General features: G+C 42.4%; 1 protein-coding gene across 9 annotated transcripts in view; it reads left to right on the top strand.

Moving 5' to 3' along the window:
• Nucleotides 1-2,999: 2,999 nt before the first annotated feature.
• Nucleotides 3,000-17,919, top strand: part of CADPS2 (calcium dependent secretion activator 2) — a 316,209-nt gene continuing 301,289 nt past the window's right edge. For all 9 annotated transcript variants that reach the window (XR_008449684.1, XM_054065620.1, XM_054065610.1 and 6 more), the window contains exon 1: nt 3,000-3,412. Coding sequence is in view for 8 of the 9 variants with exons in the window: in XM_054065620.1 (XP_053921595.1) it covers nt 3,089-3,412 (324 nt within the window). In the remaining variant the exon portion in view is untranslated. The remainder of the gene's footprint in view (nt 3,413-17,919) is intronic.

The raw sequence follows: 17,919 nt of genomic DNA, 5'->3' as shown, positions 1-17,919 counted from the left end.
TCTTGCAGCAATGAAGGCTCCTGGGCTCCATCTGTCACCAGCACATCCATGGCATGATCCGTCCCCTGTCCTTAGCACTGTAGTGCTGGGTTAAGCTCTGGGCCTGCAGTATAAGAGGGACATGGACATACTGGAGCAGGTGAAAAGTCAGGGAGGTGATTAATGACTGAGCATGTGAGCTATGTGAAGAGGCTGAGAGAGGTGGGATTGTTCAGCCTGGAGATGAGATGGCTCAGGGAATCTTATCAATGTATGTACATCCCTGATGGAGGGAAGTAGAGAACAGAGAGCCAGAATCTTCTCAGCAGTACCCAGAAAAGGGCAAGAAGTAATGGATACCAAGTGAAATACAGGAAATGAATTCAATTTAAACATAAGGAAAAGCTTTTTTACTGTGAGAGTGGTCAAACACTGACATGGCTTGCCCAGAGGGAATGTGGAGTCTCCACCCTTGCAGATATTCAAAAACTGACTGGACTCAGCCCTGGGCAACCTGCTTGAGATAACCCCGCTCTGGAGGCTGGACTAGATGATCCCAGGAGGTCCTTGCCAATCTCAACAACTCTGTAGTTCTGTTATGAAGCATGAAGGAAAATAAGAGATCTCTTTCCTCTAAAACAGTGCAGGCAGCTGGTGTAGAACACCTAGTCTTTTCTATAAAGAAGAGTTGTGTAATTTTAAATTTGACAACATGATCATCCTGGCTTTAAAGCAGCAGTAGTTGTGAGATGGCACTGCTGGAATGAGCCATTACATTTGAAAATGTATGGTACCTGACTGCTTTTAAGTTTCAGAGAGTTCATATCCCAAATGGTGTTTTCCATATCTTTGGTGGCAAGTTTTTTATTGTGTTACTTTATTTGCCATTAGAATGAGAAGTTACTGCAAAAGGCACCTGTAAATCTGAGTCTGTGTTATATACCTCTTAGTGAAAAAAGTAGTTTACAGTAACCTGTTCCATATCTTTCGTTGAACTATATCTTATCTACTACAGGCCTAGCACTACTTGCAATGATACGCTGGGAACATACGCACTGAAACATGACCGGTGATGACGATACCCACAAACACCGGCCTTAGAAATTCCTGAACATAGGAAATGTGACCAGAGATGTTCAATATGCTGACATTCATACTTTTCTCTGACTGGCTGTCTGCATTTCACAAATTTTACCTACTGTAATACTATTAGTTAATGTTAAGGACAAGCCAATGATATAACCCCCCCACCTTATTTATATAACAGCTATGCTTAGCACCCAAACTTCCAAGAAAGCCAGTGTGTTCGTCAGCATGGGTCTCCCTCAGTGCTCCTCTGCATTCCTCTGGTAGAGATCCAGAGGCAGAACCCAGACTCTTGATGCATAATGCTGCCACCTAGCTAACAGCTGCTGCTCACAGTAGGAGTAATTTCACCTCATGGAAGCTGGTTCACTCAGCAGATATCTGCAAGCTTTAAAGAACCTTTCCTTCTTTACTCCAAAATATTAATATTGGACTACAGCCTTTTTCCACTCTAACCCCAGCCCCAACTTCTGAGTTTGTTGAGTTTCTATTCTGAGCTTTGGGAATTTGCCACTGATAAACAACAGAGGTGGAGAACTATGTGGGCAGAGCCTCAGTTGCCATTGTTTTAAAGCAGCATACAGAGACACTGCCTTTCTGCGAACCAGGCCACCCCTCCAGCGTTTGTCCTCCTGACCCACTGCTCTTCCTCATCCAGTAGTTCCCACGTCCTCCACACCACACGCCTGGGTGTGCACGGAGCAAGAGAAGGGCTTGTTGATCCAAGTGAAATCTGCCTTCCCTCCCCCAGTCTACCTTTCCACAGCACCCTAATCCGATTCAAAAAATTTAGCTTACAAATGGTGAAGCCTTTTTTTAATTTCATTTTAGAAAGCGATGGCGATAGGCTTTCATGTGTTTCTCAGCCTTAACTGTGAAGATTGCTGTGAATATGAACCTGGCTGGACTGCAGATAGCCTGCCACAGCACCTCCAGAGAGATGCGAACCACCTAGTTGTGGTGGGCTCCCAACTGGGGTGTCCTGCGAGAACAACGCACGTGTCTGCATCAGCTCACTCCCCATCCCAGAGCAGCATGATTTCCGCGGCTTCTTTTTCTGGGGACGTTTGAAAAGCCTCGTGTTCTCCTCCCTTGCTGCACGGCAGAGCTCACGGGGAGGGGCTGCTTACAAAAAGCTTGTAGTGATAGGACAAGGGGCAACGGATATAAACTTGAGAGGGGCGGATTTAGACTGGACATTAGGAAGAATTTCTTCACCGTGAGAGTGGTGAGGCACTGGCACAGGCTGCCCAGGGAGGCTGTGGCTGCCCCATCCCTGGAGGTGTTCAAGGCCAGGTTGGATGGGGCCTTGGGCAGCCTTATATAGAGGGAGGTGTCCCTGCCCATGGCAGGGGGGGGTGGAACTGGATGATCTTTAAGGTCCCTTCCAACCCAAACTACTCCCTGATTCTATAGGTGGGGTGAAAAATCCCAGCCGCGCAGTGACAGCGTAACCCACTCGCGTGTCCCCTGCGGTTGGTTCTAAACTCCCATCGCAGCAAAACCCGCAGTGCCCGAGCGCCAAACTCAGCGCTGACACCAGCCTGGGCTTTGTCTTATTAGGTGTCTCTTGGGCTTCTCACCACCCAGCAGGACAGAAAACAAATAGTAACAAAATCTGTTAAATAAAAACATTGAATACGTTCATATGGCTAAAAGAAAAGAGGGAAGGAGGAAAGCAAACCAGGCTGGATGCCAGCGAGCCGAGGGCGCAGCCCCGAGCCCGGGCGCGTTTCCCACGCGGGGCAGAGCGGGCACCGCCGGGGACCGGGCGGGGGACGGCAATTTCCCCGGTCCTTCCGGCCGGGACCCGGGGCAGCCGAGCCGAGCGAGGCCACCTGCGGGCGGAGGTGCCGCCCCGCCCCGCTCGGAGCAATTCCCACGGCAACCCAGGCTCGACCCCCTCGGCAAACCCCGCCTCCCCTCCCCGCCCCTCCGCTGCCGCCGCTCGGGAGCGCTCCGTGTGTGTAAACTCGACGTGTCCGGGAAGGCGCGCTCCGCTCCGCGCCTCGCTCCGAGCGCGATGCTGGACCCGTCGTCCAGCGAGGAGGAGTCCGATGAGCTGGTGGAAGAGGAGCGGCGGGACGCGCTGGTGGCGGCGGTCGGCGGGTCCCCGCGCTCGCTGCCGTCCCGGGACGCGCGGGGCAGGGAGGCAGGAGCGGCGCGGGCGGGCAGCCCCAGCCCCAGCCCCTCGGTGCTGAGCGACGGCCGCGACGAGCAGGAGCGCCTGCAGCGAGAGGAGCGCGAGAGGCGGCTCCGGCTGCAGCTCTACGTGTTCGTCGCCAGGTGCATTGCGCACCCCTTCAACGCCAAGCAGCCCACGGACATGGCCCGCCGACAGCAGAAGGTGAGCTCGCTCCTTCTCCCGTCCCGCTCCGGCCCCGCAACAGGTGGAGCCGCTTACGGAGCCGTAGGCAGGGCTAGAGCGGGGGGTTGCACAGGTGGGTTTCGACGCTGCTTCTCCAAACGGGCGCGTTTACCTAGAAATCCCGTCAGTCAGCGGAGGTGAAGTCTTTTAAGTTTTCAGAGCTGCGCTTAAAGTCGCCGTGAGAACTAAACAAGAGCGCAGAGCGCGGGCGGGAAGGGCGCCGGGGCCGCTCGGCGGTGGAAGGGATGCTTGTGCTGCTCGGCGCCGAGGGAGGGATGGAGCGGAGCCTCCCAGAGGTGCCTCCTGCAGCGCCGTGTTCTGACCATCTGTGCCCAACTCCATCAGATTCAGCCACAGCAGAGGTGAACGAGACATCTATTTTGTTGCATTAATAATTAAGTGCGGTCTCTCTGTACAGAAAAAGCGGTTGACATACGTGTTTGTGGTGAGAACACTGCGTGTCGTACACCAGAGACAAGCGCTTGAGAACAGTCTGGTGTGTGTAGGTATTTATGCTGTAATGGTGCTCCTTCCCCGTTACTTCAAAACTATTGAATAGGTAGAATACTTAAAAGTTTTGAAACCAGGTGGTGCATTTCCTCATAACTACTTGAAAGCTCAGTTCTTGAAATGTTTGGTCTAAAAAGTGTGTATTTATTTTTTTTTTACTTTGTTCTGTAAAACAAACAAACTAACCTAAATCAAAACAAAGAAAGAAAAAAACCTCTTCCACATCATTTTCCAGAGGGATAGTGATAGAACACAAAAGAGAATTCAGTTCCACTTGCCTTTTTATGATTGTTATACTTCCACATCTCTGAGGGTTTGTAGAATCTAATGCTGAATGTTTTGGGGTGTCTGAATTATGCCTGTAGGTAATTCGTGCTTAGTGAATTCTCTGACAAGTTAACATGGTGATAATAAGAAGATTATTTCTGGAAGAATATTTTGTTTTCATGAAGTGTTAGGTACTTAGACTGTGAAGCCTATATAAAGAAATCTTGTAAGCAGGAAGCCAAAGAAAATCTTGCAAGATAAGAATTTTCACCACCCCACTGATGGCTCCCCACTCCAAAACAGAATCATCATAGAATTCATATTTTGAGGGGACATGTGGAGGTCATCTGTGATTTCCCACTGGACGAAGCCCGAGCTGACCTGATGTGGTGTTGATACCAGTCAAGGTTCAAGCAGGAAGCTCTGAAGCTCCAGAGATGAGATCCCACAACCCATCTGTGTGACCTACCTCAGTGCTGCATTGCCCTCCTCTTGATGAAATTTTTCTCATTAGCTTGCAAGTTACAACATGTGGCCATCAACTGCAGAAGATACTGAACATGTAGAAGCTCTCACTGATCTCAGTCACTAAGTATAGGAACTGTGCTTTAAAATTACTACAGTATTGATTATTTTTGTTAGTAAAGATGCATGAAAAGACAATACTGATGTGTAGTGAATACAGGAACACAGCAGTTGTGGATTTAACATATGAGCACTGAAGAGACTAACTGACATATTTGATTTGATACCTAAAATTAAATATTACTCTTGCTAATTGCTGGGTTTGAGTGTACTCTGACTTTTGGTTTAACCACTGGATGTAGAAAGAAATTTTTGCACTCTGTGCTGTGTGGTGGCCCTGTGTCAGCTTTGGGAATGGGAGTACAACCACCTGTTTCACAGTATGTCCTGTAGTAAGACGTTTTTGGATGTATGATAGCTGGACTCATGTTCCATAGGGCAAAAATCTGTCTTATTTCCTGAATGAATTTTCTCACTGCCAAGCTGTGGTACAGATGTGGACTGTCCCTATTCTCTTACTTTTTGCTTCATATATGACGTCAGTTATGTGGCTGTTTGTCCGTTGCAAGCTGGTCTGAGATTCCTTACCTGTGTTAGTTAACAGGAGCTGTTAACTACTGCATGCCCTGGTCATCATCAGTGGATAAGTGATTCTGGGTGTGGTTTCAAACGGGAACCTATGATGTTCTGTAATTCCAGCTCCCAGCCCAGTCTGCCTGTTCTCTGGCACCAGCACTCTTCCTCATAACCTATGAATAGTATCCACCCTGTTTGGGAGCAGGAGTAATTTATTCTTTCTGCCAGATCATTTGAGCAAATATTGCAAAGTGCAGTTTGCTTCTTTTTTAATGTGGAACGTATTATCCAGTGAGGGAATAAGATAGAATTCACATATCAAATATCCTCAACTGTGTTGTATTATCAGTAAGGAAATGGTTTACAATATGGCTGGCTTCTTATGTTCTTGCTTCAGTATCAGATTAAAATGTACTATACAGTATCCTGAAACCATCATAGTTTATGGACTGAAGTTATACTAATTAACGTTAAAAAAATTAAATGCAGTCTGTGTTTCACTTTTCTGTTGTCTTTTCTCATCCCTCTTTCTCCTCCCTAGGTAAAATTAGCTCAGCTCTCTTGTGATAGCTAAAAAGAACCATCATAATTCTGTCAACTCTACTAGCTTGTTTTTAAAGCCAACATCAATGTAATGTAGCCCAGAGTCTGCTGAAACACATAATTTAAACATACTTACTGGCTACATTTCTTTTTAATTTGTAGGATATGTAGTAGAAATAGCTTTTTTAACTGTTCAGAGTTAGTGACGTGCTGTTGCATCCTGTCTTACTTTGGTTACTAGTCGGTTTATAGTGGAGAAGGAAGAGTAAGCTGATATTGGAGATGTGAAACTAAAGCGTGGCATGACTTTTCAAAGTGGGATAGCAGATTCTGACAAAAGTAGTTGTATTGAGTAGAACTGAGATGTACTTGGTGACATATTTTCAATAGATATTTATGAACATTTAGCCATGTATTTTCCTAACTTTTAGAGAAATATTAATGCATCAATGCATTGCATGTCATACTTTTATCAAGCACTTTTTCTAATGAGTTCTCTGGAATGTATTTCAGAATCTTTCCTTTTCTGCCACTCTGCTCCTCTTCCTTTCTGTTCCAGCAAAAGACAAGAAGATAATAGTTAACTCATCCCATTCCTCTTCTTCCTTCTCTCCCACCCTAGCCAAACTGAAATCAAACCAGCAGATTGAATTTGTCCTCAGAATGGGATTTAGATGGTGGAAATAAATATATTCCCTGTGTGGCTATCTTCTGTCAAGAGAAAGTGGTGTATGTGAACATATACAGAGTCAGTGGTTAGGTGATGACCTTGGTGTCTGTGGTTTGTACTAATCGGTTGTACGTTTGTATGAACATACTCAGATTTACTCAGGGAGTGTGTGCCAAAGACAAGTTATGAATCTGAGAACTGAATGAAAGTTAAAGTTCCTGGGGAAGGAAGAAACAGTGAAATGCTACAATTGTCTGGATGAATATCTTTTTTGTTAGTTATTTTCCTTCTTCAACATTTTAAAGTTTGTTTTAGAAGTCAAGTGGTCACACCATAGAAACACAGGACTAGAGGAGAAGTAATGCTCCTATGCTAAACAAGATTTCCTAATGCATGAAAGGTTTAGTACATCAAAGCTGATAATTCAAGCACGGCTTTCAAAAGTGATAAGTAGCAGAAGTAATTGAGCTGGCTGTTTAGAAATTAGTTTCCCTCCTGAGTACACGCCAACCTGTTTTCCTTGTATTTCTTCTCTCCACCTCCTCAATCCCAAGTATATCAAAAACATTGACTTCTAGTTAATTCTCAAACGTAGGAGAGGTGCTATTCAGTAATTTATTTTCATCTGAACACTGTGAGGTTTTTTTTCCTGTTTCTTGGACTTAACCTCTAAAAGAGATGTTTGTAATGATACCTGCCGACTTAATAACTTTATCAGGAAGATGTTGGTTACAGGGATAAACTTAATTTTCTGGAATCACAATTTTATTCTCAGTGTCTTTATTTCACTTGCCTCAAGCCCCACTTTTCCTTGCCTTTAAACTGGTGATGTGTGTTTACTTATTGATTGGCTGAGAATGTTTTGGGAAAGAAAAATTATTTTTTGGCTTCTTAGCCTCCTTCATAAGATGTTTTTTCCCCATTGCTAAGGTAGCAAGGAGAGTACATCCAAAGCCACTTTTGCCAGAAACTCTAGACATTTTTCAGAAGAAACTGTAAAACTTAGCCATCTGGTCAAAATTCTGCTAAGGAGCTTTCTAGGAAGACATCTTCCATTCTTACCTTCAACATTTGCTTTACAAATTTCATTTCTTTGTGAATTTTTTCAGAAAGTAATTTTAATATTTGCCTCTTTGGTTTTTGTCATCACAAACACCTTGATAGTAGACATGATGCTCTAAGCTGCATGCATTTTGGTTTTGTCAGGTTAGGATAGAGATTTTGGTAAATGCTGTCAAAGCTCATTAAGATGGTGGGCTACACAGCTCTTTGCGTGTTGACACAGGATTATTGGCAAACATCTTTTTTTCTGTGGTTAGAACTTGGTCTTTGCGGAGGAAGTTATTCTTGCCTGCAGTAGGAAAGTTGCTTACTGTGGGCATCCGAGCGAACCATGGCTGAAGGGGTACTGACAGCTGATGAGAGAAGCAGAGCCTTCTAGCTACCAGTGACGCTTCAGAAATGACAGTCACAAGGTTTCCTTTTTAGTCTTAAATTGTTCTGCTGCCCTGCCAGCTCAGCATTGATTGGTGTGGCTGGACCAAAACCTAGGCAGTGGGCTGGGAAAACAATGCTTTGGCAAACAGCTGTGTAATGAAGTGGACATGTAAGGACAGGCTGCAAACCTGATTTTACTTTGCTGAAAAAAAAAATCTTTTACCCATACTTGTCTTTGATTGCTTTTTAATTATTATTATTAAAAGGGACGATTTTAATTTTTTTTTCTGAGTGAGTGACCTCAAGTTGTTTATGTCTGTCTGTGATTCATGCAGCTTGACAAGTGTATTAACCCTATTTAAAGTGCTTGAGGAAGACTACATAGGAGTATTTTCTACAGGGGAGCTGGCAGTAAGGGAGTTTGAAGAATCAGTTGACTGTCGCCATCTCTGCAGGAACAGTTTTGGGGAACCGGCTGGCTGGGCTGCCTTATGTTTCTCACCCTTTGCAGGCATTAGTTATTCTTGCATTATATTTTGTTTATCTGAATTTTTGGTAATTGGTTACAGAGAAGCAGAAATACCAGATCAACTTATTTTGTCCTTATAACTTACTCTGTCATCATCTGAGAAACGTACTCATTGGTGTTATGGAAGGATAAAGCTGGTGAAAAGAGGCTTTTCCCTTCCAAACTGTATGCTGTTCCCTGTAGCTGGAGAAGGGCAATATGTCAAGGTATTCATTACAATGTACTGTCTTTAACTGTAGAATATTGCCAGAGCAGAAAAGACCTGTCTGTTGCTAGTTGACTACTCATTGCATAATGTGTTTCTATTAAATAACTGTTTCCCTTCCTCCCTCATGCACACCTGTTGGCACCAGTTTGTGTTTGGGCACACTACTAACCAGTCACCTCTCCATTCGCATGGTGCTTATTAGACTTGGGTTTTGTTCTCTTTCTGGCTTTGTACCATTTCTGTTTAATATTGGTGAATATCATCCTGAAGTTGCTTTTGGTATACATTTTTTTCATTTTTATTGTTCTTCTGCGTTTGTGTTCTGCTTTCCTGTTACCCTTGTTGCTTTTTTGTGTGTAGATGTCTCCTGCTTTGCTAGCTTAACACATTCCTGACTCCTGCTGCTTCCCTTTTATTATGCTTGCTAGAACTGGAAAGTTAATAGCTCAGGGACAAAACTTGCTTCCCATTTATCAACCTAACGTGTCCGTGGGGGAAGATGGGATGATGCGTGTTCTTCTAGGAAAGTGTTTGGCTCTTTTCTGCTGATTGAAGGATGTGTGTTCGAATGCTTGTCTCTGTGCCTTCATACTGGTCCGGTATTTAGTTGTAGTGAGCCCCAGTTTGTATATTACTTGGTCTGAAGTGGATGCCAGCCTCTGAGGTTTTAAACTTTTTCATCTTTAAGCCTCTTTTGATATAGTTTTCTTTGCCCAATTCCTGCAAAGATGCCTGCTGTATTTCTTTCCAGCTTATTCCTCTTGCTATCTGCTGACGGCTATGGCATGCACAGGTCTGGTGCTCAAACCTTTCCTTGGTTTCTAGCTATTTCCAGGAGAGGAGACAGAGAGGTGGACTGCATCTGCTGAGCTCCCTTTCCCTTTGTCTGGTGCCCGTCTCCAGTGCCTGCTTCTGCCTAGAAGTGCTGGCACTGAATTGAAAGCAGCTCACTTCTTGTGCATTGCAGCCGATTCCCCCAGGTTTCAGAACAGCAGCTGTGAAAAGGCAGTTTTCAGTTGGTTGCTGTGTGGGGGAAACTCTGAGCATCAGGAGAGGCAGAGTGTTTGCATGTGGGTACCAGACTGCATCAGCTTAGGTTTGTGTTTTGAAGGTTATTTTCACAGCCATAAGCGTTGAAGGCGTTTCATTTTTTTTGTTTAAAATTCTCTAGAAGTTGATGGTACTTGCCCAGAAGAGTTTATTTCTGTTTTTTATTTATTTTGCAGTGAGGAGATAAAGCATATGGTTCTCTTCAAGTATGATTACTCGTATGCATAAGTTTAAGAATGTTCTTGAGTGTTTTTCCTGTCAGGAAGCGGAAAAGCATTAATTAACAGCATTGTGAAGAATGAACGGAGCTACAGTGAGTACATTTTTAACTACGTGACCTGGTGGAAAAAAATAAGAAGAGAAAATGATTGTACAAGAATTTTTCTCCAGCTTTGTTTCCATTTTTCTTTCATGCATTAATTATTCATGTATGTTCAGTTGTCTTGGCTGCGGCATTTTGAAAATAGTGGCCAGCAGCTTCTGTTTAATGAAAGTGCTGGAAGGATACTCTGAGTGGTAGTATACACGTACACACACAGTCCTTGGGGTAGTACTTAGAGGAGACTTGTTTGGGCCACAGACAAGAATGTGGAAGAAAGGACAAAGTTCAGATAGTGTTTAAATGAGATCTCCAAAGAGATGATGTATATCTACAAAGATTAGGGGAGACATGGAAATCAGTGATAGAGAGTTTCATGTAATGAGTTGAAAGTATTGCAATGGTACGTGGAACTGAATTAATTTGGGACTGAAGGCACTGTTCAGCAAGGACAGTGACAAAGTTAAGAGGAATAACTTTGTAGCATAGATCATGAAAGTTACGCTTTTCAGTATGAAGCAGAATTGAAGGAGGAATATCTTGAGGATAAGAGTTTGGAAGAAAGATATTGGGCTAGGAAAAAAAAGATAAGCATTAAACTGGAAAAAAGTGAATAGTCTTCATATCCATGTCAGTGTAATACAGAACAGCAAAGCCAAAGAGTTGGTGAGAAACGTGGTGCTTAGAAGTTGGAGTCTGTGGAAATCAGTGGTAGGATATAACACATTGGAAGAACAGTGTTTTCATGGTCACAGATTTCTTTCTGCAAAAGGCTGCAGTTGTTTTATGTGTTCAGGTTTTTCTTATGGTGAATTCATGACTTAAAAAAAAAAATAAAATCCACCTCCAGGCAGTCTGTGCCGAATATTTATCTTGTTGGCTTTTGCTGGGGTACATATTGCTCATACATCCCTTCATTTATTTCTAAATTGTGCATTCTGAGGCCTTGTAGAAAGGTATTGGCAACTGTTTCTCATTCAAGTGTTCCATGAATATTTTGCCACTGTTAAGTACATCAAATATGCATTAGTGTTAAAATATTAATATTGACTTTTTTATTCTGGTCAACTTACAGATGGAACATAAGCAAAGGAAAGAAATAAAAATAAAAAAAGAAGTGATTGTTTGGCATAGATCTGATATTAAATCGTCTTAGCAATCAGTTCCCCTCTAACTCTCTCTTCCTCTTCACTTTCTGAATTACAGGGAAGTACAACTGTAGTCTGTGAACAGGGCTAGGTATTCTCGGTGGTCTTTGCTTAGTTCTTCCTCAAAATTGCATTGGAGCAACTGGATTACAATACTACTTCAATACATCTTGCTGTCTGTAGATGAAAAGCATTATATGAGAAGGATTATTTCTTTAAAATGGCAACAAAATTATTGCTATTTTCACTAAACTGCTAGCTGGATATTTAAACATGAATAGATTATTAACGCATTAATTAGCTAACTATACTTTTTAGTTGGAACTATGTCTTGAATGGGCTTCAAGAGGCTGAAGTCTCTATACATGGCTCTTGCTGTATGACAAGCTCTGTCTGTTACAAGTGCACTTAATTATGCAGAGCAGCTCACAAGGGAAGGAGACTGTACAGGCTGGCAGAGTTCTTCCCATATTTTAAAAATCGGTTTCTGAGCTTCACTGATCTATTTTGCTAATCCATGCCTGATGGCGTTGGGATGATGTTATACCTGCTGTCCAGTAGCTGCAGAAGTATGATCTGCTAAAATAACTGAGACACTTTTAAAAAGGAAAACCATCCCCAAAGGTAAGAAGCTTTATCAGCATAGGCATCACTACTTTAACTATGTCAGGTACGTGCCTTAAAGTTGCCCATCTTGTCCCGCTTGCAGGGTTCTCGTTTGGACTGCATGACCGTGATTCTGTGTGTGGACTAAGGTAAACCAGAAGTTACATTCTGGAAGCACATTCAGTCCATGCTGCCAGACTGAGTTAAAGCCTCCTAAAATGCATTTAAGGTTGATGTTAATTCCTCAGTGTGAACTGCTTCACTGTACAAATGCACTTTTCTGGTGTCACACTCCTTGCCAGGGTAGGCATGACTTCAGAGAAGGTCATAGAGATTTAAATACAGCAACTAACACTGAGTCAAGATAGAGAGATGGAACCTAAATGAGATAAATAGCACAACAGGGCAGTCTTCTTTCTGAGCCAGTAAAGCAGGGTAAAATATGCAATGCAAACACAAAAACAGCTGAAGTAACAAAGTGATAGAGTCTTACTATGTCTGAAGTTAATTAGGGGCAGCAAACTGCCTAAAAGTGTGGGATCCTCAGCAAAGCTGCCTGGGATACTAATTAAAAGAACTGATTATAAGAAACAGAATGCATAATTAATTACTGAGAAATCATTTTCAAGAGTATCTTCAGACAGCAAATAATATGCCCTTGGAAAATATTGTGAGACATTGAGCCATCCACTGAATCTAATCCTGCAGATAGACCTGAACTTATTTGCAAGAAGTCGCTGTGTGTATACATCCTAGTGCTGAAGTAGCGATTGATGGGGCAGAATGACAGATAGAGTAGTAATAGTATTTATGTTTTAATATCAAATACCCTCTTCAAATTTTTTTAATGTATGACTTCAATAGAATGTCCTTCTGAAAAATGCTGACATACTATATTTTGTTTTAATAGTTGGCTTTGCAGTAGTCTGCTGCTTGTACAATTGAGTGAGGTTGTTAATAGTTGTAGAGGACCTCTGTGTAGCATACACTTTGTTGATTAGCAGCATGTGTGTGTTTGGCAACTGTTGGCTGTCAAGTGTATGGGCCACCAAATGGACTGTGATTTCTCTTATCTGTGTTCTTGAAAAAACAAAAATCCAAAAATTGCATCTAACAGAACAAAATTGGAAAGTTTAAAGATTTATCTTCCTTGAAAAAAAAAAAAAATCCAATTAATGAGCGGGTTTTATCCTAAACAGTTCTTTAAAGGGGCTAATCAGGGGCTAAATTTTATCTAGGCACCTATTCAGATGTTTCTGCCTAATTCCGCACTCCTTAGTTTATAAACTTGAAGTGTTTTAAATATCCCTGGTCTTCAATTTTTTTGACATATTTATAGAAGCTTAGATTAGGAATAACGGAACTATAAATGCTTGGAAGCATCAAACCCTTAGTGTGATTTCCTATGCTGCTTCTGAGCATCAGCCAGAAGCTGAAGTGGGAGGTTGGAGGTGCCCCAAAGTGCTGGGATGAGTGAGCGTGGAGGCAGCCAGGAGAGATACGGGTGCCTTGAATGAGTCTGTGACACCAACTCACTGCTGTGTGATATTCCTTCAGACAGGCATTATATTTAATTCTTGCAGATGCATCTGCAGTCATTGCAGTGAGCTTCCCTTTATGTAGGATTCGCATTCACAAAGGGAGCATACCCAGAACTGAAATATCCATATCCTCCATAGTGTCTTTTACTTGTTCTGGACTTCAGTAAATGAATTAGTATCTCTTTGGTCCCATAAGATTGTGTGTTGTAACTCTGAATTCATTCACGTACTGGAAAAGAGGCAACGATCGACTCCTGCGTGCCTTAAATGAGACCACGACAGCACTGCACCTGAGGTAGGGGGTCCTGTTGGTGGTGGTGCATCCCCACTTCCCTGCACTCTGTGGTTCTGCCACATTCTCTGTGAGACGTGCAAAACACTCATATGCATGATTGTATATAAAAGGGGAGAGAATGTGTGAAAGAAGCAGGCAAAGAAGCTATTGTTACTGATATGAGGAAAGTAGGAGTGCTCCATAGCATGTTATGATCTAATCTGTTTTAAGGAGACTACGCATTGAGGGTAAAATTCTAAATACAAGTCATCTTATACTACTCCTTTCCCAGAAAGATGTTTTCCATTTGTTGTTGTAAAAATTGTAAATTGCTATTTATTTTATTTAAAAACAAACAACACCCACCCTCCACCCCCCAAACCAACAGACTCAACATTCTACACCTTACAGATCCGTATTTCTGCCTTGGCTCAGTTTGATACCTACTTCATGTAAAATGAGACTCCTAAACCTTGTGATAAGGAAGGAAAGATGTTGCTACAGCTTCTTTTAAGAGAGGAGGTTTTTTTTTTTTGTTAACATTGAGCTTCCAGAACTGATGTGATTGCTGAGGGCTAGCTCAGAGTATGCCCTGTTGAATACAGTACGCTGAATTTCTACTTTTACTATTTTTGCTCTGCAAGTCTCACAGGCATAAGACTTAAGTATCTGATTTGGTTTTGTATTTGAGGAGGGAGTTATACTTTGGCTGCAGAAACTTACTCTAGATAGAAACACAGCATATGTTCTTGGTGTGAAAGAAAATTTTTTCCTAATTTGATTTGAAAAATAATTGGTTCCAACAGGAAAACAACTATTCTGATTATGTGGTGGTTTGTTTTTTTTTAAAAAAAAAGGTGGGAAGCAAAAAAATACCTCCCTGCACAACTGTGCAGATAGCTCTTAACTTTTTCTCACTCTATGAGGCTACCGAGCAACTGGCACAGCTGTCATAAGCCGCTCTTTGGGTAAAAAAAGAAGAAGTTGGCCCGTTTTGTTGTTAATAATGATGTAGTTGGAGTAGAACAGCTTCCTCTCAGTGGTGAGAAATAAGCTGCTCTCGTGCTTTTAGGATAATCAGTATGCATTATCTCGTTCATAATCCCTGGAGTGATATGTAGACTGAGAGATTGAATAGAGGTGTGAGGTGTTCAAGCTCTGAGCAGTACAGATGGTCAGTGATGCAAATTTCAATCTGTAATGCCAGAGAACCTGGAAAATGGACATAATGGCATTGTAACATCAGAAGAGGGATAGGTACCCTCTAACCTTTTCCTTCAAAAAGGTTGAAGGCTTGTTGCACTCTGACAGCGATAGAGTAGGACTCACAACTCCACTTAAACCGTTAGTTTATTCCCTATAATGTTACAATTCTAAGTCACGGCTATAAGCATAAGTTTAGACCATTATTAATATCCTATAAAGGTTTGCAAGGATCTGTATGACCTGTCTGGAGTCCAGTATCTAAGTCTTTATAGATGTTCCCACAAGGCTGCTGCAGGTGAATTTTTTGCAGACGCTCCGGTGGTTGTAGGGGTCAGATCCATGAAGCGATGTTGATGTTGGTGGTGGATCTCAGGCTGGCTGAGAGGGAGCTCCAATTACGACCTGCTCCTCTCATCCTCTTATAGTCCACACACAAGTGGTCAGGAGGGATAACATCTGGGGTGTCAGTTGGCCCAGCTCCTTATCTTCTTCACGACACAGTGGGTTGCTTTGGCCCCGCTGCCGGTGCAACCCCCACCGAGGTGTAGGGATCTGAAAAAAACCTCCAGGGCCATGCGTCAAGCTGCCTCTTAACACACAAAGCTTAGAGTTTCTGTAACTATAAGTCATCTAAGTATAATATATATTGGTTTTGATTCATAAATCTTATTATTACGTTTGCTTTCAGGATCACTTCTGATTGTTCTATGACTATGGTGTTATGTTTAGAAGTCTGCTGTATGCACATACTTGCTTTGATATGTGAGAGGGTGACCATGGGCCAGTCTGGTCATCCTGATAGGCAAAGGAGTGGCAGAGACATAATGGCTAGGTTATTCTCCCCCACTTATTCTTGCTGCACATCTAGGCTTGGACATGACCGTCGGCATGGAGTGGTCACTAGACCTCCATCTTGCTCTCCTCCACCTCACGAATCAGCAAAGCAGTAGCCATCTTCAGCAGCTCAAAGGGGAGAAATATGTCAAGGATTCAGAGAAACTAGATTGTTCTGTCAATGGACTGAACCCGTCCTTGGACAGCATGTGTGTTTGTATGTTTAAGGCAGGTATTAAGGAATATTTATTCACTACAGCCACTCGTGAGTAAGTAAAAAAACCAAGGTACTATCAAAATTGTAAAACTGTATCAAAATGCCTGTAAAATTGCTTGCTAATTTTAAGCCTAATATTTTTTACCCCAATAAAACATTGAAATAATTTGATTTTTTTTTCTATAGCAAGTAAATAAATTCCTTCAATCAGTGCAGAAGAGTGAGAAAGATTGGAATGGACTAAACTAATACAGTTTTAAAGAGGGGATAGCATTTAATGGAGGAGATTTTTATTTTTTTTGAAGAGCAGTCAAACTTGTGGATGTTTAGAGATGGGCTGAATTGGGGACAACATTTCTGAAGCAGTAGCTTCTAAGCGGTTTCATGTGTGCGTTTGCAAATTGTGTGCATACAATCTAGTGAACCACAATAAGGGCGTTTTTCTGAAAGGTGGCACAAACAGGTTATCTGTAGGTTTCCTCTCAATACTTCTTGTATTAAAGTAGGTGTTTTATCCACCTGCCAGTACGGAAGATTGTTTCTGAATCACAAAACAGTTACCAGGGAATAGCACCTACTGCCAAAACAGCTCTGCAGCTGTATTTCTGCCTGTAGTGATGCCTGTTTAATTAAATGCTTTGCTTCTGAAATAAAATATAGTGCGCTAGGCTAACAAAGCAACTGTGCCTCAGGCACACCTAGTAAACACCCAGGCGTCTCTTATAGCTGAATGAAATTATTGCTTTGCTGTGGGATGGAAGGTATATCTCGCAAAACTGTTACAAAACCCATGAAATGTCTTCTACACACAAACAGGTTACAGCATATCATGGTTTTATATCCCACGGGAAGGGACCTCCTGGGTTGAGGCAGTCTCACGTCCAAAGCAAAAGACCCGTTGTCCCTTTTATGAGCAGGTAAAACTTCAATTAGTGGGTATCCCCACTGCTTTTCATTACTGTAGTAGTTGTGAGGCTTCTGTTTCCCCACTGAATGCATTTGCAATTTGTTTTATACCAGGTTGCTGTTCTCTTAGCTCTGTCCTTCAGTTAAAATAACAGCTTTTCCTTCCTGAGAAATTTAATAAAGGATGGTGTCTCATTCTGCCATATGACACAATCCAAGCTCTGAACCATCCCTCAGGCAGTAGTCTCTCTCCTTTTCTGATTGTCCTAATGGCCTTTCTTTGTATGTTTTGCAGCTGGCATTAATGTATCGTCCTCATGCCGCCTTTCACGTTAGCACAGTGCCTAGAGTGCATCTGAGCTTTCTGCTCAGAGCAGCCAAGGAGAATGAAAATGTCACAGAGGTTCTTGTGAGTCCTGTCTGAAGTGCAGGGTCCTGAATTTCACCCTGTTTCTGCCACCACAACTCCCATGCTGGTTGCATTTTCTAGCATGGTGTGTTAGTGCATCCCAACCTTGAATTTCAGTGTCAGTCTCCCAAATCTGAAGATTACAATGTCATGTTCCTGTTTTCTCTGTCATAACAACTGTGGAAATATCACATTTATGTTTAATTTGCAGGTACCAGCCTCCAGAAGTTTGCATCTACCTTTCTGGAGGCCTGCTATTTCTCTTGTAACACTTGGCGTTTTTATGGATTTTCTTTTCCTATTTGTGGTGGTATCTCAGCTGCTTAACTGTTGTCTATATAAGATCTACAGCATTCCTTTAGCCAGAAAGCAAGAATAAAAAGCAAATAGATTACTTGATTTTATCATCATTTAAATAATTCTGGCAAATCTATGACTTTGTATGACTAATCCTTCCCATTCTGGGTCGGACTTTGCCCTGTTGCCTTGATTCTAATCTTGGCTTTATACTCTTCTCCTGAGGAGTCTATGCTCCTCAGAATATAGAGACCTGCTGCCCTTCTTTGGGAAGGATGTTTCTTTGGGCAATGTTGGACAACTTTCAGACTTTTCTAAAGAACTTACATGCTGCCTCATTCAGGTCTCAATTCTTTAGTGTAGATAACTGAACTGACTAACTTTGTGTTAATTCCTTGATGTAGAGAATAAACT

Source organism: Cuculus canorus, chromosome 1 (assembly GCF_017976375.1).
Source record: "Cuculus canorus isolate bCucCan1 chromosome 1, bCucCan1.pri, whole genome shotgun sequence".
In the NCBI taxonomy this organism is placed as follows: Eukaryota; Metazoa; Chordata; class Aves; order Cuculiformes; family Cuculidae; genus Cuculus; species Cuculus canorus.
Note: the sequence above shows the minus strand (reverse complement) of the source record. Positions and strands in the feature narration are given on the sequence as shown.